The sequence below is a fragment of the Rhinatrema bivittatum genome, chromosome 1, assembly GCF_901001135.1.
Source record: "Rhinatrema bivittatum chromosome 1, aRhiBiv1.1, whole genome shotgun sequence".
NCBI classification, from domain to species: domain Eukaryota; kingdom Metazoa; phylum Chordata; class Amphibia; order Gymnophiona; family Rhinatrematidae; genus Rhinatrema; species Rhinatrema bivittatum.
Genome location: NC_042615.1, coordinates 211,741,586 through 211,768,142, shown reverse-complemented (window position 1 = coordinate 211,768,142; position 26,557 = coordinate 211,741,586). Strand labels below are relative to the sequence as shown.

Sequence of the window (26,557 nt, the reverse complement as noted above, 5' to 3'; positions counted from 1 at the left end):
ATCATGGGGCACAGGTTACTACTCCCCATATTTCCTCATTCCCAAGAAGGCGGGAAGTCTACATCCTATCTTGGACTTGCGTGTACTGAACAAGTACCTAGTGAAGGAAAAATTCAAGATGGTTTCCCTAAAATCCATCCTTCCCCTCCTCCAACCCAATGATTGGATGTGTTCACTAAATCTGAAGGATGCATATACTTACATTCCAATGCATCCTACTTCATGGTGATACCTGTGCTTCCAGTTCAATGGCCAGCACTATCAATACAGAGTACTTCCGTTCAGACTAGTGGCTGCACCCAGAGTTTTCATAAAATGCATGGCAGTGGTGGTAGCCCACCTAAGAAAACAAGGTATCCAAGTATTTCCATACCTGGACGACTGGCTCCTGGTGGCATCAGACCTGGAGACTCTTCGGTCCCAGGTTCACCTGACAATACAATGTCTCCAAACATTGGGGCTGGTGGTAAATTTCAAAAAATCCAACCTCACCCCATCACAATCCCTTCAGTTTATTGGGGCTCAGCTGGTAACATTTCAAAGCAGGGCCTTTCTTCCACAGGACAGGAAAACCACATTCAGAAAACTATTAAGAAAACTAAAAATCACAGTGCGACTGACAGCATGTCAGATTCTAACTGTACTGGGACATATGTCAGCAGCCATTTATACAGTCCAAAATACTCGGCTCCACATACACAGACTACAATGGGGGTTGAAGAGACAATGGTCGCAACACCGTCAACCACTATTGCGAGTCATCTCTCTAACGCACGAAATGACTATGGATATAGACTGATGGTTACGAAAACGAATGCTCACCAAGGGAGCGCTCTTCCGAACACTGCCTCACAATGGATGCTTCCCACAAGGGTTGGGGAGCCCATCTCGACCATTGTGAAACGCAGGGTCAGTGGTCCCAGCGAGAGAGCACATACCAAATAAACCTACTGGAACTCAGAACCATCAAGAACGCCCTCAAAACATTCCTTCTACATTTGCAAGGCAAACAGGTCATGGTGTACACGGGCAATCAAGTCGCCATGTTTTACATAAACAAACAAGGAGGGTCAGGTTCATGGATCCTGTGCAAGGAAGCGATCCTAATTCTGGAATGGGCAGCACTTCACTCCATTCACCTCCAAGCGACATACCTACCAAGTATAGTCAACACTCGGGTGGACAGGTTAAGCCATATTTTCCATCCACATGAGTGGTCATTACACCAGCAGGTGGCAGACAAGATTTTACGCCGCTGGGGCATACCAAACATAGACCTGTTCGCCACGGACCATAACAAGAAGGTACGCCGGTTTTGTTCACTACGACACAGTCCTCAAGGGATAGCTTAGGAGGCCCTCCTGATTCCTTGGACGGAAAAGCTCATGTATGCTTTCCCACTGATTCCTCTTACATAAGAACATTCCATACTGGGTCAGACCAAGGGTCCATCAAGCCCAGCATCCTGTTTCCAACAGTGGCCAATCCAGGCCATAAGAACCTGGCAAGTACCCAAAAACTAAGTCTATTCCATGTCACTGTTGCTAGTAATAGCAGTGGCTATTTTCTAAATCAACTTAATTAATAGCAGGTAATGGACTTCTCCTCCAAGAACTTATCCAATCCTTTTTTAAACACAGCTATACTAACTGCACTAACCACATCCTCTGGCAGCAAATTCCAGAGTTTAATTGTGCATCGAGTGAAAAAGAACTTTCTCCGAATAGTTTTAAATGTGCCACATGCTAACTTCATGGAGTGCCCCCTAGTCTTTCTATTATTTGAAAGAGTAAATAACCAATTTACATCTACCCGTTCTAGACCTCTCATGATTTTAAACACCTCTATCATATCCCCCTCAGCCGTCTCTTCTCAAAGCTGAAAAGTCCTAACCTCTTTAGTCTTTCCTCATAGGGGAGCTGTTCCATTCCCCTTATCATTTTGGTCGCCCTTCTCTGTACCTTCTCCATCGCAATTATATCTTATTTGAGATGCGGCGACCACTCACACCATTCATTCACTCACTCACTCACTCGAACCATTCAGAAGTGCATACAAGACAAGGTGAACCTTATCTTAATAGCTCCAGCATGGCCCAGGCAACCTTGGTACACTTACCTACTCAAACTATTGATTGACAATCCACTTCAACTAGAGGACCGCAATGATCTGCTGTCACAGGAGCAGGGTTCTCTACTACACCCTATGCACAAGTCATTACACAAGTCAGTTCAATGGAGATTGAACGAACATTAATAACAGAAATGGGCTTATCCTACAGTGTACAGAACGTCATACTGTCAGCTAGAAAACCTTCCACACAACGTAATTACCATTTCAAATGGAAGAGATACGCTACTTGGTCTATGAAGCACCATTTCGACCCGCGGCACTGCCCGCCAGAACACCTGTTAGAATACCTACACACAGTTTACGCAGCAGGATTCGTGACAGCTTCAGTACCGGTTCACTTGAGTGCAATCGAGGCCTTGCATGTGCTCCATAATGGTCAATCCATTTCCACTCACCCAATGGTTTCTCGTTTCATGACGGGTCTCTCTCACCTACGGCCCCCAATCTCCAAACTGCCAATTCCATGGGACTTAAACACCGGGCTGGAACAACTCATGTTGCCTCCATTCGAACCTATGGACACTTCCCACATTAAATACCTTACATGGAAGGTAGTCTTCCTGGTAGCCATGACTTCAGCATGAAGAGTCAGCGAAATTCATGCCTTAGTACGTTACAGTCCATAGCTAGAATTCTACCACCATAAGGTAGTACTTCGCACTCACCCCTCCTTCCTACCGAAAGTAGTTTCTGTCTTCCACTTAACCAATCCATTGAACTTCCAATGTTTTTTCCAAAACCACATCGAAATGACAGAGAAAAATTATTACACACTTTGGATTGTAAAAGGGTGTTAGCCTACTACAAGAGCAGGACTCGAGTAGAGGCTAGACCATCTCAACTTTTCCTGATGTTTAACCCTAATTTTCCAGGCTTACCTGTTGCCAAGAGAACCATATCCAGCTGGATTGTTCAGTGCATAAAAGTTTGTTATGAGAAGAAGGGACTCCAACTCTCTTCAACACTGAATGCCCATCAGGTGAGGGCAGTATCCACTTCAATTGCCCATCTCAGACAGGTTCCGCCTATCGACATTTGTAAGGCGGCAACCTGGTCATCTCTGCATGCCTTCACATTACATTATTGCCTAGACCAGCAAACAGCTGAAGATGCCAAAGAGGGCAAAGCAATACTCAACAACCTTGTGAAATGAACAGTAGTTGTGGGCTATCCATGCTCCAGGGTCACGCTCAACCGAAAGGAATAGACAAACAAGTGAAATGCGTGACCATCAGCTTGGGACTCCCACGACAGCATGGCTGACTCAGCCCTGCTATCGACGGGAAAAAGCAAGTTTGCTTACCGTAAACGGTGTTTCCATAGATAGCAGGATGAATCAGCCATGCTGACCCGCCCACCTCCCTGGACAGCCACGTAAAGGACACATCAAGTTCATCTACTGCTATATTACAGACTGAGGAGAATCTGCTTTTCCTGCACGGGAACTCACGCACAGCCGCACAGAGCTAAACTCTGTGAGATAGCTTGGAGAAGCTCCGCCTCCCGGGCCTTGACGGACAACCCAAGACAGCATGGCTGATTCATCCTACTATCTACGGAAACACTGTTTACGGTAAGAAAACTTGCTTTTACTCATGGTTGTGCATGCTGTTATTTGGGATAGTTGTGGGTGGATCCTTGGGCCGGTGGCAGATGACTACGCCCCCGGGGGAAGATCCCGAGAAGGACCACCGGTCAGGCTCAGAGTTTGGAGACAGACACACACTAGTTCTTTTATTAAACAGTATATTTAACCACCAGAGGTGGCAGTAGTGAACTGGAAGCGCCCAGCCGGGCTGTAGTCCCTCAGATACTGGATCAGCGATCCCAGGATGGCAGAGCTGTAGAGAAACTAAGTATAGTGAGTATGCAGGATATGCAGAGTTCAGGAATAGAACCTTGATGGTAACACTCACATAATAGTCTCTTGAAGCAGCCCAGGAGCTGGAATGGATTAGGCCCTCGAGGAGCGAGTACCTGGTTCCAGGGAAAGCTCTGAGAGAAGGATGGTAACTCACTGGTGTTGTAGGCAGCGATGACTTCCTGGCAGAAGTGGTATTCAGAAGCAGGTCCGAGAACGTGGGCCCTCGAGCGAGTACCGGTTCCAGACTGACCTGAAAGGCAAAAGAGAAACGAGGCCCCCGAGGAGCAGGTACCCCTGGTAAGTCCGAGGAGGCAGAGTAGCTAGGAGCATAAGAAAACCTTTCCTTAGTAATCCTTGCTAACTCGATTAGTTAGCGAATTCAGAGACCTAAATATCCGGTGCAGATGACGTCATCTCAGGGGGACGCCCCTGAGGTTCGCGCCACTGCTGGTACTTGAGTCGGGGCTGCGCCGCGCGCATGCCCTTAGGCTTCTGGGAAACATGGCGGAGTGCAGCGTCTTGCCGGTCCGAGGAGGGCGGCAAGATGACGCCGCGGCAGCCAAACATCCAACAAGCAAAGAGGGAGTCGCCACAGAGGTAAGGTGAGCAGGGTGGAGACGTTGTGCAGCGACAGTTGTAACACATGCATAGGGGTGAATTTTAAAAGCCCGGTATGCACCAAAGCCGGGAGATATGTGAAGAAGTCGGGCTAGCACATGCTGCGCGGATTTTAAAAGGCACCTGCGTACGCGCGTATCTCCTGGTATGTACACGCAAATTTTTTTCTGAAAAAGGGTCATGGGTGTGATCTGGGTAGTGCATGGGCATTTAGGATTTATGAGTGAAACTAGCATGTAAATACATACACGCACAAGCACATGCCCAGGTCCCCTACCACATAACTTTACTTCTGTTATGGATGGTGTGTAAGTCCTAAAATTAAAAAAAACTAGACTAGTCAGTGAAGTTTTAAGGGTTGGTGCTAATAGGGTAAAAGAGAGGCTAATTACTAGAGGGGTTAGCAAGTCCTTTCCTTTACATGCATGAACAGGGAACAAAATGGGGAATCTGGTAATTGTGTCAGTGCATATGTCTACTAAAATGTCCCCAATTATGTGGTAGAGGTGGCATTTGTGTGCATATACGCGTCAGTATAAAATTGCACACACGTATATGTGTACAGCCTATTTTATAACATGCGCGCATATACATGCATATATTATAATATGGCCACATCCTATGGCAAAGATAGTAATGACAGCAGAAAAAGACCAAAATGGTTCATCTAGTCTGCCCAGCAAGCTTCCCAAGGTAGTAAATGCCGCTCTGTGCAGGTTACCCCCATGTTTCTCTTAAGGGTAACTTAAGAAAACAGTGCTGTGAATGGGATAAGGTGCCCCAATTGCTTTTCCCCTGTGTGTCCAGGCTCTGACATTCTGTGTATGACACTGAAAATAACAGGCCCAATGCATCCGTGGATTATTGTGCCACCAAATTATTGCAGCATCCCTAGCCTTGGCATCTCAGGGCAGGGGTGGGAGTGAAGGGGAGAATCCAGGTCCTCTGAATGGCAGCTCACAACCCTGAGCCTCTGGGCTGGTCCATTACTTTATAGTTTTAAAGCTGTTGTCAGTGTTGCTCTTGGCAAGAGTTTTGTAACTTGGTAAGAGTCTAATGGGAAAGAGTTAGGAAAAGGCCCCATACGTGATAGCACCCTGATGGGATCCAAAAGGGAAGTAAAGGAAAAAAGACAATATGAAAATGTTACTCTTCTATAACCGAATAGGAAGCAGTGAAAAAAAAAAAGACCTGCTTGATGAAAGAAATATTATAACAACATATCTACTTGTTTTGCTCGTCTCTCCCAATGCAACCCCTGGTGAAACACTGCCCATGTCGGGGGAATGAACTTTGATGTAACCGTCTTTACTGTTGACTGTTGTACATACTTGGCAAACTGAAGCTATTAAAACATTCTAAAGCAACACAGAATGTCAGAAGTGGGATATGAACCCACGCCTCCAGGGAGAGACTGTGACCTAAACACAGTGCCTTTTACCGCTCGGCCATATGCACATACATGTGCATTGGTATCAAAGTTTCCGTCCCTGTTTGTGGGCTAAACTCTTTGTTACATTGGATGTGAAGTTGTACACACAAAAATGTGTGCATGGCTCCAGCACACCTTGTTACATCAGGGGTCTAAGTTTGTACCTGAGCTAATGGAGCGTGAAGTGACTTGCCCAAGGTCACAAGGAGCATTTGCAGAAGCATGACTTGAACCCTGGCTTCCCTGGTTTTCAGCCTGCCCACTAAGGGTCTGATTTTAACAAGCATTTGCAAGCTTAAAATTGGGTTTTACAAGTGTAAATGCACTTTACCCATGTAAGTGAGATTTTGAAAATTGCTACAATATATGCTATTTAATTATCCATAGGATATGTTGCGTTTCTGCCCACTGCCGCGGGCAGTCCCTCCACCTACCTCTCAGCTGACACGGCAGACTGCCCCCATCCTCCATGGCCCGGAGGCTGCGGCAGGGCTGTGCCCCACCGGGAGCCTTCCTCCGCGGCTGGGGCTGCCGCTGCCGCTCCTGCTCCGACTTTCGCTGCAGGGAGCACTGCCGGGGTCTTCAGACGGCAGGGAAGCCATTCCTGCCGATGCCTGCTTCTTCTCTTCAGTCTTCGCGGCAGGGAGCCGCTCCAGCTCCTTTTTGGGCCTTCCACATGGCAGGGGATGCCATCAGCACGTCCATCTGCTCCTACTCCTTCCTGCTTCTGCATAGGCGCGGGCACATGCCTCTCTGTGACTCTTAAAGTGCCAGCGGCGGGAAAAGCCCTGCGGCCCTTGGAAATAACATCATCACCCAGGTTTGCTTCAGCCCTATAAAAGGGGCCCTGTGTCAGTCCATCGTTGCCTTCACAAGGAGTCAGTCCGCTCCTGGATAGAGATGTGAATCGTGTGATCGATCGTCTTAACGATCGATTTCGGCTGGGGGGAGAGGGAATTGGATCGTCGCGGTTTTGTTTTTTTAAATATCGCGTAAATCGGGGGAGGGCGGGAAAACTGGCACACTAAAACATCCCTAAAACCCACCCCGACCCTTTAAAATAAATCCCCCACCCTCCCGAACCCCCCCCCAAATGCCTTAAATTACCTGGGGTCCAGTGGGGTGGGGGTCCCAGTGTGATCTTTTACTCTCGGGCCTCCGGTGCATTGTAGAAATGGCGCCGGTGCTACCTTTGCCCTGTCATATGACAGGGCAAAGGTAGCGCCGGCGCCATTTTGTTTTTTGTCCCCCGACGTCAGGAGCGTAGGAGATCGCTCCCGGACCCCCGCTGGACCCCCAGGGACTTTTGGCCAGCTTGGGGGGGGCCTCCTGACCCCCACAAGACTTGCCAAAAGTCCAGCGGGGGTCCGGGAACGACCTCCTGCACTCGAATCGTTTTGCCGTACAAAATGACGCCAGCCATACATATGGCCGGCGCCATTTTGTACGGCAAAACGATTCGAGGGGGGGGTTCGGGGAGGGTGGGGGATTTATTTTAAAGGGTCGGGGTGGGTTTTAGGGTTGTTTTAGTGTGCCGGTTTTCCCGCCCTCCCCCTTCCCCTCCCCCTTCCCCCGATTTACGATTTTTGACGATAAATCGGGGGAATTCCTATTAAATATCGCCTCTAACAATTTTTGACGATTTAAAATATATCGGACGATATTTTAAATCGTCAAAAAACGATTCACATCCCTACTCCTGGATGTTCCAGTCCTTCGCTCCAGGAGTCTTCTGAAGTCCATCTCTTTTTCAAGGTCCTGTGTTTCCTGTTGGAGCTACTTTGTCTTCGTCTGAGCCTTCATTCCTGATGTTCCATGTCCAGATGTCCCGTCGTCCTGTGAGTTGGTTCCTGAAAGCCTTGATGTTCTAGTTGTCCTGTTGTTTGTGGTTCCATTCCTGAAAGTCCTGTTGTTCCTCATCCTGATGTTCCAGACGCTCCGTGTTCCTGTTGCCTTGTTTTCACTTCTGCATCCAGTTCCCAGGTTCCTTGTGCCCACCTTTTCTGGCGTGCCATGTTGTGGTCCGTGACCAGCCCACAGGATGGCTGTGTAGGGTGCTTCGTGGTACAAGGCCTCCTCTGCTGCAGCGCAAGTCTCCAGGAGACTTCTGTCTTGAAGCCTTGTTCCTGTGTCTCTTGTTCCCGGTCTACGGAGTCCCCTTGCTTCTGCTCCGTCCATGTCTCAGATGCTGCCAGAACCTGCCCCGCTTCAGCATGGTCCATGACCAACCACAGGTGGCTGTGTAGGGCGTGCCCCGATGCAGGCCTCTTCAGTATCTCTTCCATGTTCCAGTCTCAGCTTCCATTTACCTCGTCTGGAGTCTGCTTCGAGTACAGCATGGTTTACGACCAGCCCATGGGATGGCTGTGTAGGGCGTGCTGTGATGCAGTGCTCACCCAGTACTTTGCCTGACTCCTGAATCCCTGCTTGAACCTCTGAATGATCCGAATACCTTGAATCCTTGTCTGAGTTTTCGGAGTATCCTTGAGTCCTTGCCTGAGTCCTCACCTGAGTCTTCGTCTGTGTATCCAAGTCCTCGCCTGAGTCTTCATCTGAGTATCCAAGTCCTCGCCTGAGTCTTCGTCTGAGTATCCAAGCCTTCGCCTGAGTCTTTGTCAATGTCTCCATGTTCCTGCCCTCAGCCTCCGTCTGGCCTCACCCACTCGTCGTTCCCAAGCGGCGGGTCCGAAAGGGCTTCCGAGTGGCCAGAGGGCTACTCTCGTGACCAGCATTGCGTTGCTGGGTCACACTGCTGCGGGCAGGTCCAGCGGAGGCCGGGTCCAGCCTTGTTCTGGATTCCATCGCTTGTCTTCTATCCAGCCTTGCTCTCATCCTGCCCATGCTCGGGCATGCCTCGCCTGCCGCGGCACCTCTTCGGAGTTCCTCTGGGGTCGAGCTGTGGTCCAAGAACACACATTCTCTTCAGAAGTGGAACCACTCTCCTAATGCTTCTTAACAGGATATTCACATGTAAGTGCACTTTATGCACATAAATGGCTTTTGAAAATTGCTATGATAGTATGTTATATTTACGTGTGTAACGCCTTTGAAAATTACCTCCTGTATCTATCTATGTATAAATATTTCTATCCCACACTATCTAAAATGCTAGGCAGGTGACAATAAAAACATCCATAATATAATACAAAAAAACACATAAAACATATATATAAAATCGGTTAGTGGACAATTTATCTGGCTAAAGTTAGCCAGATAATTTATTCCATATATTCAGTGGGATAAATGTCCCACTGAATATACTATCCTAAAGTTATCCTGTTACATATAGTGGGATAACTTTTAATCCTAAGCGGCCAGTGTTTGAATATGGCTGGATAGGCCTAAAATTATGAAATACAGTCACAGACCTCCTGGCCTGATTTCTACACCCCCCCCCCCCCCCCCCCTTCCCACCACCACCACAAAAGAATATACCAACCAACCTGCTGGCCAGGACCCACCCCCTAACTTCTTGAAATTTAAAAAAAGGTGTTGGTGCCAACTAGGCTGGGTCCTCCAACCCTACCCCCACCGTTTGTGCTAAATGGAGCAAAAACAATTGCCCCCTTGCTTACACCCCCTGCCATGCTGCCACCCTCACTCCCCTGATTCGCAGGCCCCCTGTTTCTATCTAAGGATCACAATACAGTGCAGTCCTGGCGCTTTCAGTGTTACTTTGGTAATAACACTGGAAATGTACTCTGTGCTGATAAGTAGGCTTTCAGCATTATTACTAAAGTAGCACTCCTTAGATTAAACAAAATACAATTACCGGGCCCCCTTCCCCACCACTACAAAAGTTCCAACCCATCCGCTGGCCAGGATCCCCAACCCCTTGAAATTTAAAAATGAAAAAGATAATCCGCGCCAACTGGGCTTGGCCCTCCAGACCTCCTTCCTTCCTTGTTAAATGTAGCAAAAAAAAAAAAAAATTGCCTCCCCCGCCAAAGCCCTCCCACTCACCCGGTACCTGAATCGTGGCTTCCCCTGTTTCCATCCCAGGACTGCAGTATTGCACAATCCTCGGAACTTCCAGAGTAACATTGGAAGCACCCAGGATCGATGTACTTCCGTCCTGAGATAGAAACGGGGGAGCTGTGATATAGGCACCTAGTGGGTGGGAGGGTTTCAGGGGGAGAGTGGCGGCATGGGGGGTGCTCGGGGGGGGGGGGGGGGAGTGAGGAGGCAAAATTTTAAATTCTATTTAGTGGGCAGGGAAGGGGTAGTGCCGGAGAGTCAAACTCTTAGTTGATGTCAATATCATTTTAAATTTCAAGGGTTTGGTGAGGGAGGGCCTGGTCAGTGGGTGGTTTGGGACGTTTGGGGTAGGAATCAGGTAAGGTCTCTTTTTTTTTTATTCTAAAGATTGCTGCTTAACTAGATATCTTTTGAAGATACCCAGATAGTTAACCAGTCACACAAGGTTGGATAACTTAGCTGGATGTAGTTCAAAATCGGCTAAGTGAGCTAGATAATTAAACCCTTCCCAGAAACGCCCCCAGAGCACCTATTTTTTATCCTGTTAAATTATAGCTGAATAATGACTTATCCGATCATAATTTAGCCAGATAAATGGCTGAATATGACAAAACTTGCCATTTAGATGGTTAACTTGTGAGTTAACAATCAAAAAATAAACCGTGTACTAGTTTTAAATTTAATATAGCACCTAGAACGCCAAACAGCTTATGTAAGACCCTCTATTCACGGGCAGACATTTGGACTTTTTAAACAATGTGTACAGCTCGTTTCTCATAGGGGTCACTATTACTTTAATCAAAGTCATGCATAAACTCAATTTTTTGTTTTTCAAGGTTTTTTTTCAAAAATTATAAAGCAAATCCCAATCCAGATAAAAAACGGGTACTTATCCGCACTGAAAAGGTCCCAGGTAACCCGACATGGCCATGTTTCGGACCGCTGTCCTGCTTCAGGGGAAAAGAAGGAAACCAATTCAGATAATCGTAGACAACAACTTTTTCTTGCGGCGTATTTTCTCCGTGCCGATCCTTCTTTTATCAAAGCAGGCTGCGTTTCAACCCGCTGTACTTCCGTACAGCGTTTCAACCCGTAGTACAGCGGGTTGAAACGCTGTACGGGTTGAAACGTAGTACAGCTGCGTTTCAACCCGTAGTACAGCGGGTTGAAACGGGAGGGAAGGTTGTTTGCAGTAGTGGTGGCAGCAACCCTTACATCTAACAGCAGAGCGGGGGGGGGGGGGGGGGGGTGAAAGAGTGAGCAGTTGAGGGAGGAGGCAGCAATGGAGGCTTAGGGTTAGAGTTAGTAGTTGGGGGTTGAGGCGATGAGCAGTGGGTGTGAGATCGGAAGCAATGGTGTGTGTGAGTGAGATGAGCATTGGAGGCTGGGATGTTGAGAAACTGTTTTGAGCCATTCAACAAGGAAAGGGGAGGTTACAATATTTGATCATGAGTGAACATTATTAGCATGAGGTTGAGGGTGTTTATTTTTATTTATATTCTGCTTTTTGGCACCTCAAAGCGGATTACATTCAGGTACTGTAGGTATTTTTATCTAAGGGCTCACAATCTAAGTTTATACCTGAGGCAATAGAGGGTAAAGTGACTTGCCTAAGGTCACAAGGAGAGGCAGTGGGATTTGAACCCTGGTTTCCCTGGTTAGTAGCCCGCTGCTCTCACCAAACAAAAACACAGCCTCCCTGTCTCACTTATATACATATACATACCCACATTTTCTGGCACTTATATACAAAGACACACATACATACACATTTTCTCACTTGCCCTTACACACAGAACCCCCTCTACACCCAACCACAGACATATACACACTCGCGCAGACATGTGAAGAATTGATGTGTAGTAGAGGGTGAGATAAAGGAAGAGGAGGCTGTAATGGACTGTATACAACACTGAAATATCTGATTTGTCAAATCCTGTCATTTATGATAAGCATTCTGCCAGAGTGCATGTGTCTTTTCCCACATCTGTCAAGTACTTTCAGCACCCAAGAATCCTCTGGGGATGGGTATATGTATAAAGCATTAATTAGAAAAATATTTGCTCTTCAGAGAAAAATATTAATCTTTCCATCTTGCTACATAATTCGGATGTCTCCAAGTGATAGCTTAAGTGAAGTTAGAGCAGAAAGTGCTGTTCAAGCTGCCATGCAATTGGCTGTCTTATGTTCTGTTGGATTCGCATCAAGGGTTTTGAAACAATAATGTGATGCTGTCCGTCAAATCCTAATTCACTTTTATTTCTGCTCAGTCCTAATACGAAATATTTAAAGGAGGGATTAAAAACGACATGTTTCCTAAAAAGAAATAACCATCATCAGTTTTCAAATATTAGAGACAGGCTTCATATTTATTGTATTTTCTAAAAAAAAACCAAAAAAAACCTGCCAATACATAGTTACTAGCTATTTTCATTAAGAAACATCATGATCTCCTTCATGCTGTCTGGAACATGCAGGATGTCTCACTAAATAGTTTAAGAAATGTAAAAGAGCATTAAAAGTCATCTTGAGAAAGAAAGAATTTGATGTAATTAAGATTCTAACATAAAAAGTCTTTGTAGCAAATAAAAGACAAGATGAAAAATGGGTGATATAATTTGTTTTGGAGGGTGATAAATGAATTTGGTTTCCCACCTTTGTTTTGTTAATGTTTGTGGCATTTCTTGTGTGGAATTGCAAATAGAGCTGCAATGGAGTCGTCAGGATTTAAGTATCCTGGAAAACAAAATCTTACCTGAAGACCTTGAAGCCCTTTTTAGATATATGAAAGATGTCCTTCCCTCATTTGTGTCTAAGACTTGCCTGCAAAGGGTCCTTTGTCAGTTTGAGACAGTATTATCTGTCTCAGGATCTTAGAAGAATGAGGTGGTTTGACAGAGTCAGCATGTCTAAATAGCTTGTTTCCTGTGGCTGATGTGTAATTCTTGTTTGCACATAGGTTAGGAATAAAATAAGCAGGGAGGGAATCCTAGGAGAAGGGTATCAAGATCTAATTGTCAATATAGCTTAGATGAGTGAAATGTGTGGAATTTTCCTCAAAATATGGAGTCCTCTAGTAAGCTGTTTCAATACAGGCACATATATAGCTGATACAACCTTGTGGAATATTTGGAGAACTTTCCAGAAAAGCTGAGCAATTTTGAGAATGGATGCATATGACACTGAACAACTGCCACTCAGTCTCAGTTCTCATATCAGAGTGTGGTGGCCAAATTAGCTCTCAAAAAGGCTAAGAATCCTAAGAAATATAGAAACAGACTTTCCTAGTAGATAAATTAGTCTTTCCATTTTTCATTTTGATTGTAAGTCTTGCGAACATAGGTCTTACTGGCAATACCCTTGCCTGGTTCACTTCTTTCCTAGAAAACAGGTTCTTCAAAGTCACTTTTAACAACAACTCTTCTGACCCCCTCCCCCTCGAAACAGGTGTTCCACAAGGATCAGCCCTCTCAGCAACCCTCTTTAATATTTACTTACTCCCCCTCTGCCAACTCATTGCAAGCCTAGGCATATCATTCTATATGTACGCTGACGATATTCAGCTCCTTATTCCCATTACAACTACGGTCGAAGATGCACTGCGACTAACAGCAAACCACCTTATCGCAATTCGAAACATGCTGAACCAGCTAAAACTCTGCCTCAACATGGACAAAACAGAATGCATACTCTTCGATAGAAACACAGACCAAATGACCACATTACCCTCCTTTCAAATTGGCACCTCTAGCATTCAACTGAAGAACAATACAAAGGACCTTGGAATATGGTTTGACTCCGAACTAAACTTCAAAAAAAACATTGCAATGAAAACAAAAGACGGTTTCCACAAACTCCACATACTTAAACACCTCAAGCCTCTACTCCACCAACAAGACTTCAGAACCGTCCTGCAATCTCTCATCTTTACCAGCCTCGACTACTGTAATGCATTACTAATTGGTCTACCCAAATCTACCCTAAAACCGCTACAACTATTACAGAACGCCGCTGCCAGAGTTCTAACCGGCAAAAAAAAATCAGACCACATAACCCCTGTACTGAAGAGCCTTCACTGGCTACCTGTCGAACAAAGAATAAAGTTCAAAACGCTAACAATCATACACAACGCGATCCACAGAACAGATAACACCATCCTTGATAACATGCTCCAAACTCACAAACCACAACGCACGACTAGAACGTCAAGCAAACTGCTCCTAACCATACCCTCTATTCCATTGGCCAAAAACTCCAACACTAGGAACAGAGCCCTTTCCATTGCGGGTCCAAAAGCATGGAATTCCCTACCGGTCTATCTAAGTTCACTCAGAGACATAAAATCCTTCAAAAAAGAACTCAAAACATGGATTTTCAGTCAGTCTTTCACAGATGACATGGGTTAAGCATACCTCACACACCCAAAATGACTCTCTGACATTACCCTGTCTTGTCATAGAATTAATGCATCAGCACTTTATTATAACCGGTTCAGGCAATATTTTACATAGTTAGATATATATTTACTATTATTATTATTTTCAACCTGATAAGCAATATTTATACATAGTTAGACTTGTTCAACCTAAAATAATTACTTAATAGTCCCCGTAACATCTTGTTTACATGTTACCCATTTATATTGTTCATTGCTTGTTTTATTTGGATTCTCTTTCATATTGTTAGTTATATGTATCAAACTCGTTGTATGTATCAAGTTGTTATTCTGTAAACCGGAGTGAAGGCATTTTTTGCTATACTTCGGTATAAAAAAGACTTTAAATAAATAAATAAATAAATAAATGTCCTTGCTGTATAGCTTTACTTTTGCTTTCGTGAAACTAAGGATGCTCTGTAGTTATCCTATGCTTTCATGAATTTTGATACTGATTTTCTGCCTCCACCACTTTCATTGGGATGTTCCATGCATATCCCATCCTTTCTGTAAAGAAATATTTTCGGAAAGGGTTTCATATATCTGTTTCAGCAGGACAGAAATCTAAGAGGCTTGGTTTCCGTGACAGACTTCAACAAAGTATTGGTTAAGCACAGAGGAAAATCCAAGATTAGTTATGGTATACACTCTATCTATAGCAGTGTTTCACAACCAGTGTGCCTTCAGACCTTATCAAGTGTGCCATGGAAATGTCACTACCGCCTGATGCTCAGATCCAGGCCAACACCTAGGCTCTGTTCTTAGCATCTCACACTAATAAGAGACACCATTGATGGCTCTTAAACATGTAGGAGCTCCTTTCTGAGAATGAGTGTAATCATGCATGTCTCATTCTTAGTAGCTGCAGCATGAGCCCTGGAGTGTAGTAATTAATGAGCAGATAGCTGGACTCTGTTCTGTGAGGCAAACACATTTCACACAGCACCTCCTCATCCCCAGGCTTAATGAGATAGGGAGAGCATTCACTGCACACTGGATGTGACTTAAGAATTTTAGGAGGAGCAGCAGCACTGAAAGAGCTCTGGCAGCTGCAAGCAGCAGCCAAAGTATCTGACTGAACCAGCTGCATGCACAACACCAACTTCTTCCTTTTCATGCACTTGTATATAGAAGGAGGAGGTCCTTCATGATGAATTCTTATGTGTCTCTGCCTCCATCTCCCTTTGTTTTAAAATTTGTAAGAGGTCTGCTGGGGCTTTCATTGCTTCCCTAGCTCTTCTTTTAGCAATATGATTCCTCTCCATGTCCACACTGTCTGCTCTGTGGAGGCTGGTGTACACCACATTTTTGTTAAAGGCGATGTGCCTTGGGCTTGAAAAAGTTGGGAAACACTGATCTATAGCACTGCAAAAAGAAACAAATTGAGCAGAGTAGGTAGATTTTATAGTTTTTATCTGCTATCATGTTCTGTGTTTCTGTGAGAAGAGATTTTACCAGAATGCAAATGCTATATAGCAGGGGTGGGCAACAACTGAGGCAGAGTGCATGCAAATCTTCCTCATGCATATTCATTAAGGGTATCCTGAAAACCTGGCTGGCTTGCGGCCCCCGAGGACCGTAATTGCCCACTCCTGCTATATAGTCACACATAGCAGATAGCTAGGTCATGTAGACCAATTGCTTACATATCCTGTGGATTGAAGTGCAAACCTTTGCTCACTTTGTCCTCAGGACAAACAGGAGGAATTTCACTGCCTTGTGGCCAAGGGAAAGGCGTGTGAAACGAATATAGTCCAGTTTTTCTCAAATATAACCACCAATAGATGTTTTTTGTAGTTATTAGAGATAAATATATTGGCTAAGATTAACTGAATATTTTACGAAAAATTGGGCTTACCAAGAAGAGCTGGTGGCTGCACTCTAAAGCCTCTAAAAAAAATGTTAGAACTAGTCATATAGTTCTCTTGGCCTGTGATTTATTTGAGGGAACACAGAGAGCCAGTCAAAGACAGGGTTGTTTATTTTTTTGTATTCAGTTTTTTTTTTATCTAGACTCCAATGAACTTTGTGCAGGGGGAGGCTAAGTAAGGTTTGTCAGAAACTGTTGTAACCTCAAACAACTTTGTTCTAGGGACTGGCCCAATGATACAGCGAGCACCATTTGGAATTCCCTCCAAACTGCCCTCCTAAAAAGGTATTCAGGCTTTCACTGCCCCAGGACCTGCTGCAATTGGAATTCTTCATAGGAGCTTAAATGGTCTCTCTTGTCCTGGCCATCTCAGCCAAACAGGGCAAGAGTTTTACTCCAGGCAGTGCCTGCTTCCCAAGGGATCTGGTGTGTGATAGACTATTCATTGGGTCACATGTTTACATTTATGCGTATTCAATAGGGATGCAAAGTAGTAAATGGTTAAAATGTTTAACTAATTAGTATTTGTCTCACCATTAATATTTTGTAGTTAACTGTTTTAGGAGGCTTTCACCAAATGAACAAAAAATTGTGGTTGCCGTGTTAGTCCACTTGGAAATGTGGAATTAAAAGTCAACAAACAAGTTTTAGCTGATATGTTTTTATTGGACTAAATATATCTATGACAAACTTTCAAAAGTTATTCTCTCTTCTGCAGATCAGTGAACCAAATGAACAAAAATGTATTGAACAGAAATGAGAGCTTTCAAAATCCTTACTGTGAATCAGCATTTCAAATGGGGGAAATGTAAATCCTGAGCTCCCATGGAAAGGAGTGAGGACATCTACTTCCATATTCTTTTTTTTTTTTTTAACTTTACTTCAAAAGAAAGAACCAATCCTCATCCAGAACAGTGATAGTCCCCTTGGTTTGGTCCCTTCTTTACAACTGAAGTGAATAAATAAATATGGACTTAGCTGTGCTCACTCCTTTCTCTCAGAGCTCTGGATTTACATTTCCCCCTATTGAATACATTTATAAATGTAAACATATCACAAGTGGCGTAGCCCACCCACTTTGAACTCAGGTCCATCTAATCAGCTTTGCCCAGCGGCCCCAGAAGAGAGATCCTGTCACAGGGCCGCAGCAGACATGCCGGGCAAGAGGAGGAAGAGGCCCGCAATGCTGCCAAGAAGAGGAGTAGGACAGAAGGCCAATGATCGAAGAAGAAAAAAACTAACTAGAAGGTGCCGATTCTCCTGCTCCTCCATGTGTGCCGGCACTATGGCAATCAAAATGTGTGGCCCATAAGTGTTCTGTGATGATTTCATGCATCGCAAAATCAGCATAGAGAAATGCTAGCCACGCGAGTTTTGAATACTGCGGGCAGCATATGAGGAGCAGCAGAACAGGCTCCCCCTTTTGCTGCCGATGGGGAGCCTGCCTGTGTTTTGTGTTTGTGTGTGTGTATATGTGAATGATAGCCTGCCTGGGTATGTTGAATAGTAGCCTGCCTGGGGGTGAGTGTTGTGTGTGTGAATGGGAGCCTGCCTGAGGGTGGAGGGGTGTGAATGGGAGCCTACCTGGGGGTGAGTGTGCATGTGAATGGTAGCTTGCCTGGGTATGAGTGTGTGTGAATGGTTGCCTTTCTGGTGGGTTGAGGGTGTATGAATAGGAGCCTGACTGCAGGTGTGTGTGTGTTTGTGAATGGGAGCCTTCTTGGGGGAGGGATATGAATGAGAGCTTACCTGAAGGTGTGTGAGAGAGAGCATGTGGAAGCCTGCATGTGAGAGAGTATGTGAGAGTGGGAGCCTGTATGTGAGAATGGTAGCCTGCATAAGAGAGTGAGAGCCTAAGTGTATATGTATGTATGGAAGTGGGAGCAGGAAGTGGATGTGTATTGTGTTTGTGGGATGGGAATATGTGTGTAAGAGCATGTGAGAAAAAGAGCCTGTGTGTGTTTGTGGGAGCCTGTGTGAAAGAGAGTATGTAAAAGTGAGAGCCTATATGTGTGTGTGTGGGGGGGGGGAGTGAGAACCTGTGTATATGTGAGAGAGAGCATGGAAGAGTGGGATCATATGTGAGAGAAAGTGTTTGTGTGTGTAAGAGAGAACATGTGAGAGGGAGTCTGTGTGTGTGTGTATGAAGGAGGAAGGCAAGAAGACAGACAGAATAAAAGAGACCCTGAAAAAGGAACAAGGAAAAGCAGACAAGGGGAAAAAAGAGATTGGGACCAATTGATTAGAAAAATAAGATCAGACAACAAAGATTAAAAAAATTATTTTGCCTTTTAGCAATTGGAATATGCCATCTTTGGGAATGTGCATATCTTATATATTTGTATTTTGCTTTTTCTTCAGTATTCCAGAGTTCACAAAGTCTGGTTTCTCAGGCTTTCCATTTCAATTTTGTCTGCATGTTTGTTTCTAATTTGTAGTCCCTTATTCTGTCTTAGGTAAGAGTATGTCTGTGTTGCATGTGTGACAGAGATGCAGTATTATGGCTAGCGTCTAGTTTCTCTGTAGCAGTCTGATTTGTTCCATTTGCCCATTAAGTAGTGTATTATTGTTCTAGGCCAGTGGTTCCCAACCCTGTCCTGGGGAGCCCAGTGCATGCAAATTTTTTCTCATGCGTTTTCTTTGTGGATATCCTGAAAACCTGACTGACTGGGGGGTCCCCAGGACAGGGTTGGGAACCACTGTTCTAGGTCCTGGTGTAATATTTGCCTTGTTGCCTTTTTATAGATAAGGTTGCTGCTGTTTGAGTCCTGAGAGTTACTGCTGTTTAGGCATGGTAAGGGTCTAGGTATTTATTTATTTGTTTATTTTGCGGGGTTTGTGTTACTTCACAAAGTATTTGGTAGTGAAGAGAATTTGTTTTGCTGTCACTGAGATGACCCCAGAATTTGAATTTTTGTTTTTTTTTTGCATGTCGTACTTCTGTTTTGCACCTGTTGCAAATCTTTTTATGATGATTATTATAGTTATAGCTGTTTTATTCTAGTTTTATGCATTTTTGGAAAGAGGATTCATAATAGAATATATTGATATTTCTTTTATTACGTGATTGGATCTGATGTTTCTGAAGTGTTCTTTGTTTTCTTTTTACATGATATTGTGTATTTATAAACTGCAATAAATATAAAATAAATTAATATAGATTAATAAGGCATTTTTAATGTTGGTAAGTGCTTGCAGAAATAGAATTAAAATATTTTAAAATGTCACTCATGCATTTTGGCTGTTGCCAATTACTCAGAATTCCATTGTAGGGTGCATGCTAAGGCATTATTGTTATGTTTTTGTAAGGATGTGAGCCCTGGGCCAAGGTGAGAAATGTCTCCACCCACAGGGAGGAACCGTGTGAGCCTCACCGTCTGTAGGCGTGGTCTCAGTGGCATAGGACACAGCTGTATGATAGAGACTTTATTATGAAGGAAGGAAAAGCAGAGCCCGCGGAGCGGGAGATGCAATAAGTACAGTTCTGAGCAGTGAGGTATGCCCAGGGTGATACTACCGATGTGAAGACCCAGTAGTGGCCCACAGAGCGGGGTACAGCAGGAAGTCCCTTCAGACATGAATAGATTACCTCAGAAGTGCAGATCCGGTAGTGGCCCACAGAGTGGGGTACGCCGAGGATGTCTGTACTGTAATGATGATGATGAGGTAGTCTGAAGTGCAGGAACCCGGAAGTGGATCCTGTAGCTGGTGCGGGAATACCCTGCAGTGCAGGGTATGCTGGAACAACTTCTACTGAAGACGGACGGTTGTGGCCCAAGGCACGGGGGTACACTGCAGAGAATCTTACATAAAAACATAAGAATATAAGAAATTGCCATGCTGGGTCAGACCAAGGGTCCATCAAGCCCAGCATCCTGTTTCCAACAGAGGCCAAACAGGCCACAAGAACCTGGCAATTACCCAAACACTAAGAAGATCCCATGCTACTGATGCAATTAATAATAGTGGCTATTCCCTAAGTAATCTTGATTAATAGCAGTTAATGGACTTCTCCTCCAAGAACTTATCCAAACTAACCAAGCTAACTAATCTTCAGTAAAGCTAGTAACGCTGTAGTCCCTAGTAAAGTACTAACGAGGTAGTTCCAGGAGAGAGACCCGAGAAGAGGGTCAGGTAGTAATCCAAGGCAGGAAGGCCCTCCGAGGAGCGGATAGCCAGGAACGCGGAAGGGCCCCCGAGGAGCGGGTACCCAGAGCATCCACATGCTAAGAGAGGAATCTGGAACTGGAAGTCCAAGAATGGAGCGGATTCAGCAACGAGGGAACTCCTTGCTAATTCGTAGAAGCAAAGGGCCAGTCAGCTTAAGTACAGCAGCGAGGTGACGTCATCCGGAGGGGACGCCCGCGAGGTTCCCGCCATGACATGTACAAAGGAGGCCCTTGTGTGCGCACGCCTTAGGTGATTCCGGAGACAAGATGGCGGTTGGCAGCGCCCATGCCGTCCCGGGAATGTTGGGCGGGTCGATGGTGGCTGGTGGAGGCTGCCATTCTTCCTAGAATTGACAGTGCAGGAAAAAAGGTGAGCATGAGTGGTCACAGCTGTCTGTGACCGGGCATAACAATTATTTATTGATAAGAGTACAACTAGTAGGGCCTAGATCTATATGTCTACTGCCTACCCATGTTAACCTTGGGTCCTCCAAAAATTCAGTTTCTGGCTATGCCACTGCATATCACACACCAGATTCCCCAGTTTGATATGCTATTCACTGTAAGGATTTTGGAGGCTTTCATTCCAGTTCAGTAATTTGGTGTTCATTTGATGAATGCCTCCAGAATCCTTACTGTGAACTGGCATGTCACACCACAGGAAATTTAAAATCAGAATGTTCAGTGGATCACGAGTACAATTTTTAAACTATTTATAACTTTTGAACTTAATGGTCAACATGTATAATTTTAATAGTTTAAATGGGTACTTTTAAAAATATTACACCCCTAGTATTTATTTATTTAGCCATTTTATATACTGTCATTCCATATCAAGATCACAATGGTTTACAAAAATAACATTCATAATTTTAAAACAACAATTAACACATATCAAATGAAATAATCCAGTTCAAATTAAACTTTACTAAAAACATAAAACAAATGATGCAGGAAAATAATATAATAACTAATACATAATAATCAATATATTGTAAATCATGTTTCATTACATTTGTCCTACATGCTTCCAGTCAAAGAGCTCTCATCATTCTTAATATTGAACTTCCCTCACTCTCACATTACATCTTATTCCTCATGCTTTGAATTAAAATCTCTCATCATTCTTGATACTGCATCTCTCTTACACTCTCTTGATTTACGTAAGGTTATATTAGTCCTGGGGGAATTCTGCGCTACTGCGGAGCGCAGAATTCCCCCCCTGCACAGAATTGCCATTTTCTGCACAGAAAATAACAGAGAAGACCCCGGCATGTGCCACAGGACGTGCTCTGTTCGTGGCGAAGATGAAGGCCCGGGTGCGCAATTCGCGGCACACGGGGCCTTCCAAAATGATGCGCCCGGGCCTTCATCTTCGCCGCAAACGGAGCGTGTCCCGCAGCACACGTGGGACGCGCTCCGTTTGCGGCATGCCGGTGAGAGAGAATGTATGTGTGAGAGAGGGGGGGGGGGTGTGGGGGGAGGGGAGGGTGAAAGAGAGAGCAGGAGGGTGTGAGAGAGCATGGGAGGTAAGTGGGGGTGGTGGGAGAATGCTTGAGTGTGGGTTTCAGAGAGGGAGCCTATATGAGGGGAGGGGGTGTGGGGGAGGGGAGGGTGAGAGAGCATGGGAGGTAAGAGAGCAGGGGGGATGCTTGAGTGTGGGTTTCAGAGAGAGGGAGCCTATATGAGGAGATTGTGAAGGAGTGGGTATGTCTGAGAGAGATTGGGAGCTCGTGTGTATGAAAAAGTGATTGTGTGTATGTGAGGGTGCTAGTCTGTGTGAAGGGATTGCATATGTGTGAGATAGAACCTGTGTGAAGGGGTGCATGAGAGAGAGACATATGTAGCCTATGTGAGGATGTATGTGTGAAAGAGACAGGGAGCTTTTTTGGGTGTGTGTGCAAGAGAGTATGTATGAGGGGATGTGTGTGTGCGAGAGAGTGAGGGAGCTTGTATGAGGGTGTGTGTATGTGTATTAAAGAGCGGGAGCATGTGTGTGAGAGAGGGAGGGACAGAGGGAGCCTGTGTGAGGGGCAGTACTGAGAATGAGTCAAACTCTGGGACTGGCAATAGAGTGGAAGGGGTTGAGCCTAGAGGTGGAGGGGAGAGATACTGGCAGGTAGAGGAATTGGGGCCTGAGAGGGCAAAGTGGCCAGGGGAGTAGGGATAGCGAGTGAAAGGGACACTCTTACAGTGAATTTCTAAGGAAATTCTGCTCAAAATATTTACAATTCTGCATCTTCAAGTAATAACTTTTTCCTGTATTAATTTAAAATGTAATTACTTAAAGACTGTCATGTAAATTGTGTTATTTTGACCAATATAAAATTTGCAGAATTTTAAGTTTTTGTGCGCAGAATTTTACGTTTTTGTGTGCAGAATTTTAAATTTTCTTTTGTGCAGAATTGCCCCAGGAGTAATTATTTGCATTTTTACACAGCCATGTTTTTAGCTCACATTTAAATCTCTTTCTTTCTAGTATCAAACGTAACATCTCAGGTAGTGAATTCCAAAGCTTTGGACCAGCTATAGAAAACACACTATCTCTTACTTGGGTCAAATATGCACTCCATATTGTTGGAATAATCAGTAGTCCTTTATTTTGAGATCTTAGTGCTCGCTGAGGTGTGTATAGTTATAATATCACACCAATCAGCCCAGTATCACTATGTATAGTTCTTCATGCATCTATATCAAAGTATGCATAAAAGGTTTGTGTAGTCATTCATGTGTGAAATACCAGTTCTAACGTGTTTCAGCATGATGCCATTTTCAAGGAAAATTCTTTGCATAGAGATCACTGTTCAAAAAAAAATGCATGAAAAGGTTATAAAAAAGCTACATAAACTAATAGGTGTCATACATAAATTACATTCCTAATAAATAAGATTAAATCTTAACAACTATATGCAAACAATTCATATACTAAATAGTCAACCAAAGAATTGGAGTTGAAAAACAATTAGTAATGCAATAACGTAAACCATTTACATATATTGATTATTTTTTTGTGTTGTGTAGTTAGTAGTGCTATCTTTCTGGAAAAAAAAGATGCCAGTATTCACATGTAGAATGCATATTTTTTTGAGGGACTACAGGACAGATTAAGCAGGTGGAGGAAAAACATAGTGCCAGCCCGTTCACCCTGAAAAAAAAAGTTCTGAAAGTGTTAGGATTTGAAGGTATGTGGATCCTGGGCCGAGGTGAGAGGAGGTACAGCCCACAGGGAGGAGCCGTGTGAGCCTCACCATCTGGATGCAAGGTCTCAGCGGATTTCAGTCACAGCTGTGTCTGTGCAATGGGGTATTCCCAAAGGGAATACCTCTGTAGTGAAGATACGGCAAAGGTACGCAGAGCGTGGTACACCAATGAAGCTCCTTGGTAGAGATGAAATGGTGGTAGTCCGAGGAGCAGGGCACACCAATGAGGGATCCTCAGAAGAGATGATACGGTAGTGGTCCGCAGAGCGGGGTACACTGATGAGGGTTACTCACTGGAGATCATACGGTAGTGGTCCGCAGTGCGGGTTACACTGATGAGGGTTCCTCAGTAGAGATGGTATGGTAGTGGTCCGTAGAATGAAGGTACTCACAGTAGCAGAGGTTCCAGAGAAAGCCTGGGAAACAAGGCAAGCAGTAGTCCAGGCGGAAGGCCCTCCGAGGAGCGGATAGCCAGAGACGAGGAAGGGTCCAGAGGAGCGGGTACCCAGAGCGTCTCACGCCAACAAAGCAGGAACTGGAACAGGAAGTCCGTAGTGAGCGAAGCGGATTCAGCATTGAGGGAACTCATTGCCAAGTCAAAGGTAGACAGGACCAGTCGGCTTAAGTATACTGGAAGGATGATGTCATCCGGAGGGGACGCCCCCGAGGTCCCGCCATGACGTGCTTAAGACTGGCCCCGTGCATGCACGTGCCTAGGGGATTCCGAGGACAAGATGGTGGTCGGCAGCGTCTGCGGCGATCGGGAAGGCCCGGGAGTGGTAGGCAGGCTGGTAATCGCTGGCGGAAGCTGCAAGTCTTCCCAACAGAGTCAAAGCAGCAAAGAAGGAGGTGAGCAACAGCGGTCGCAGCCGTCTGCGACCGGTGGGCATAACAGAAAGCCCTGGTTGTTGACATTTTGATGAGGGCCAGCAATATACCACCCTGATTTGCATAGAATTATAAGGGCAGGAGTGCTTAATTAGGAAATGATTTAAATAATTTTACAGATGGGGTCATGGAGTTGTAGGTCTTAACATTTATCTGAAGTGTCTTGTATCTATATACAATGTGTATCAGCTCAGTAGTGACATGCAGTGGAGCATGAAATAAAGGATCTCCTCATCTAACTAGCGAGACCAAAGGTCAATTATTTTCAGTACTCAAGAAATATATTGAATGGGGTGCATTCATTTCAAAACAAAATGAAAAATATGAAAAAACATTTTGTTTTCATTTCATGGGCATCGTAATGAAAATTTGCTTCATTTTCCTTTACTTTGTTTTGTCATCATTAGTTTATGGGGGAAGCTTTAAGCTATGCAGTTTTTCTTTTTACTGAGTCTCAGACAGCCTGGAGTCAGTGAAGAATGGGACAAGGAACAAGACAATTAGAACTCTGGGGCACAACAGAGCTAGCAACAGTGGTGATGATAGTCATAGGATTAATAGCATAAGTCCACTGGCCAAGATCAAGCATTTTATAAGAGGGGGAAACCAACTAGAGATTCAGGGTTGCATGAGAAGTTGGAACAGCAGCTTCCTGCTTTTGTCTCCATTGTTGGCATGGTGCAGGGGCAGAAGGAGGCAGACTCAGTGGAGGGTGGCAACAGTAGTAGTCTAGAATCAAGAGCATCAACTGTTACCAGCACAGTGCTCTGTTTCATTCTGACCAGTGTCTGAAGCATATCTTTGAAGAACATTTTGATTCATACAAATCATGCTTTGGACCTGAAGGAAGGGGATAAGAACATAAGAATATGCCATACTGGGTCAGACCAAGGGTCCATCAAGCCCAGCATCCTGTTTCCAACAGTGGCCAATCCAGGCCATAAGAACCTGGCAAGTACCCAAAAACTAAGCCTATTCCATGTTACCATTGCTAATAATAGCGGTGGTTATTATATAAGTCAACTTAATTAATAGCAGGTAATGGACTTCTTGTCCAAGAACTTAGCCAATCCTTTTTTAAACACAGCTAAACTAACTGCACTAACCACATCCTCTGGCAACAAATTCCAGAGTTTAATTGTGCGTTGAGTGAAAAAGAACTTTCTCCGATTAGTTTTAAATGTGCCACATGCTAACTTAATGGAGTGCCCCCTAGTCTTTCTATTATCCGAAAGAGTAAAAATGTTGCGGTCCGGTCCGCGAGGCTCGCGTACCGGTCCTTACCTCGAGGGTCTTTTTCAGCTGGGAACGAAGCGGAGTCGGAACCTGGGCGTCCCCGCGGGGGAGATGCCATTGCTGGCCTGCCTCTAGGCGCGCGTGCGCGGTTGCCCCGCGCTTTTCTAGGCAGTTTCCTGCCCGAGGGTGGCTCCGCCCCTGGTCTGACGTCAGACGCCGCAGCCTACTTAGGGTCACCGCGGACACCTGTTCAGCGCCTTGCAACAGGGTTCCCTCAGTCCCCCGTTGCCTTGTGTCCCTGGAGTCGCAACAGGGTTCCCTCAGTCCCCCGTTGCCTTGTGTCCCTGGAGTCAGCCAGCGCCCTTGCTACTCCGTTCCTGCCTGCCTGCCTGCCGTACTGGTACTCACCTTGCTCCCTTGTACGGGTTCCTGCCTTGCGGGTCGTGTTCCGTTTGTTCTTTGACGTTTCAATGTCAATCTTTTTGTCATCCTCATTTGCGATATCCATATCGGATCCCCAGGTTGTTTGATTGTAATACCAGTGGCGTCGTGTACGCTATTATTTGTCCCTGCAATTTAATTTATGTAGGGCAAACATCTCGTTCCATTCGCTGTCGTATTATTGAGCATCGGAGTCGCATCAAAGCCCTACGTGAGCATGCACCCCTTGTGAGTCATTGGGTTGAAAGTAATCACACTGTGGAAGAGATCCGGTTTTTTGTGATTAAGCAAGT

The 26,557-nt window shown here is 44.9% G+C and overlaps 1 protein-coding gene across 1 annotated transcript in view; it reads right to left on the bottom strand.

The window, feature by feature from the left end:
- Positions 1-26,331, bottom strand: part of LOC115093949 — a 208,450-nt gene extending 182,119 nt beyond the window's left edge. The window contains exon 1 of the mRNA XM_029606459.1: positions 26,232-26,331. Coding sequence (XP_029462319.1) covers positions 26,232-26,331 — 100 coding nt within the window. The remainder of the gene's footprint in view (positions 1-26,231) is intronic.
- Positions 26,332-26,557: the final 226 nt, after the last annotated feature.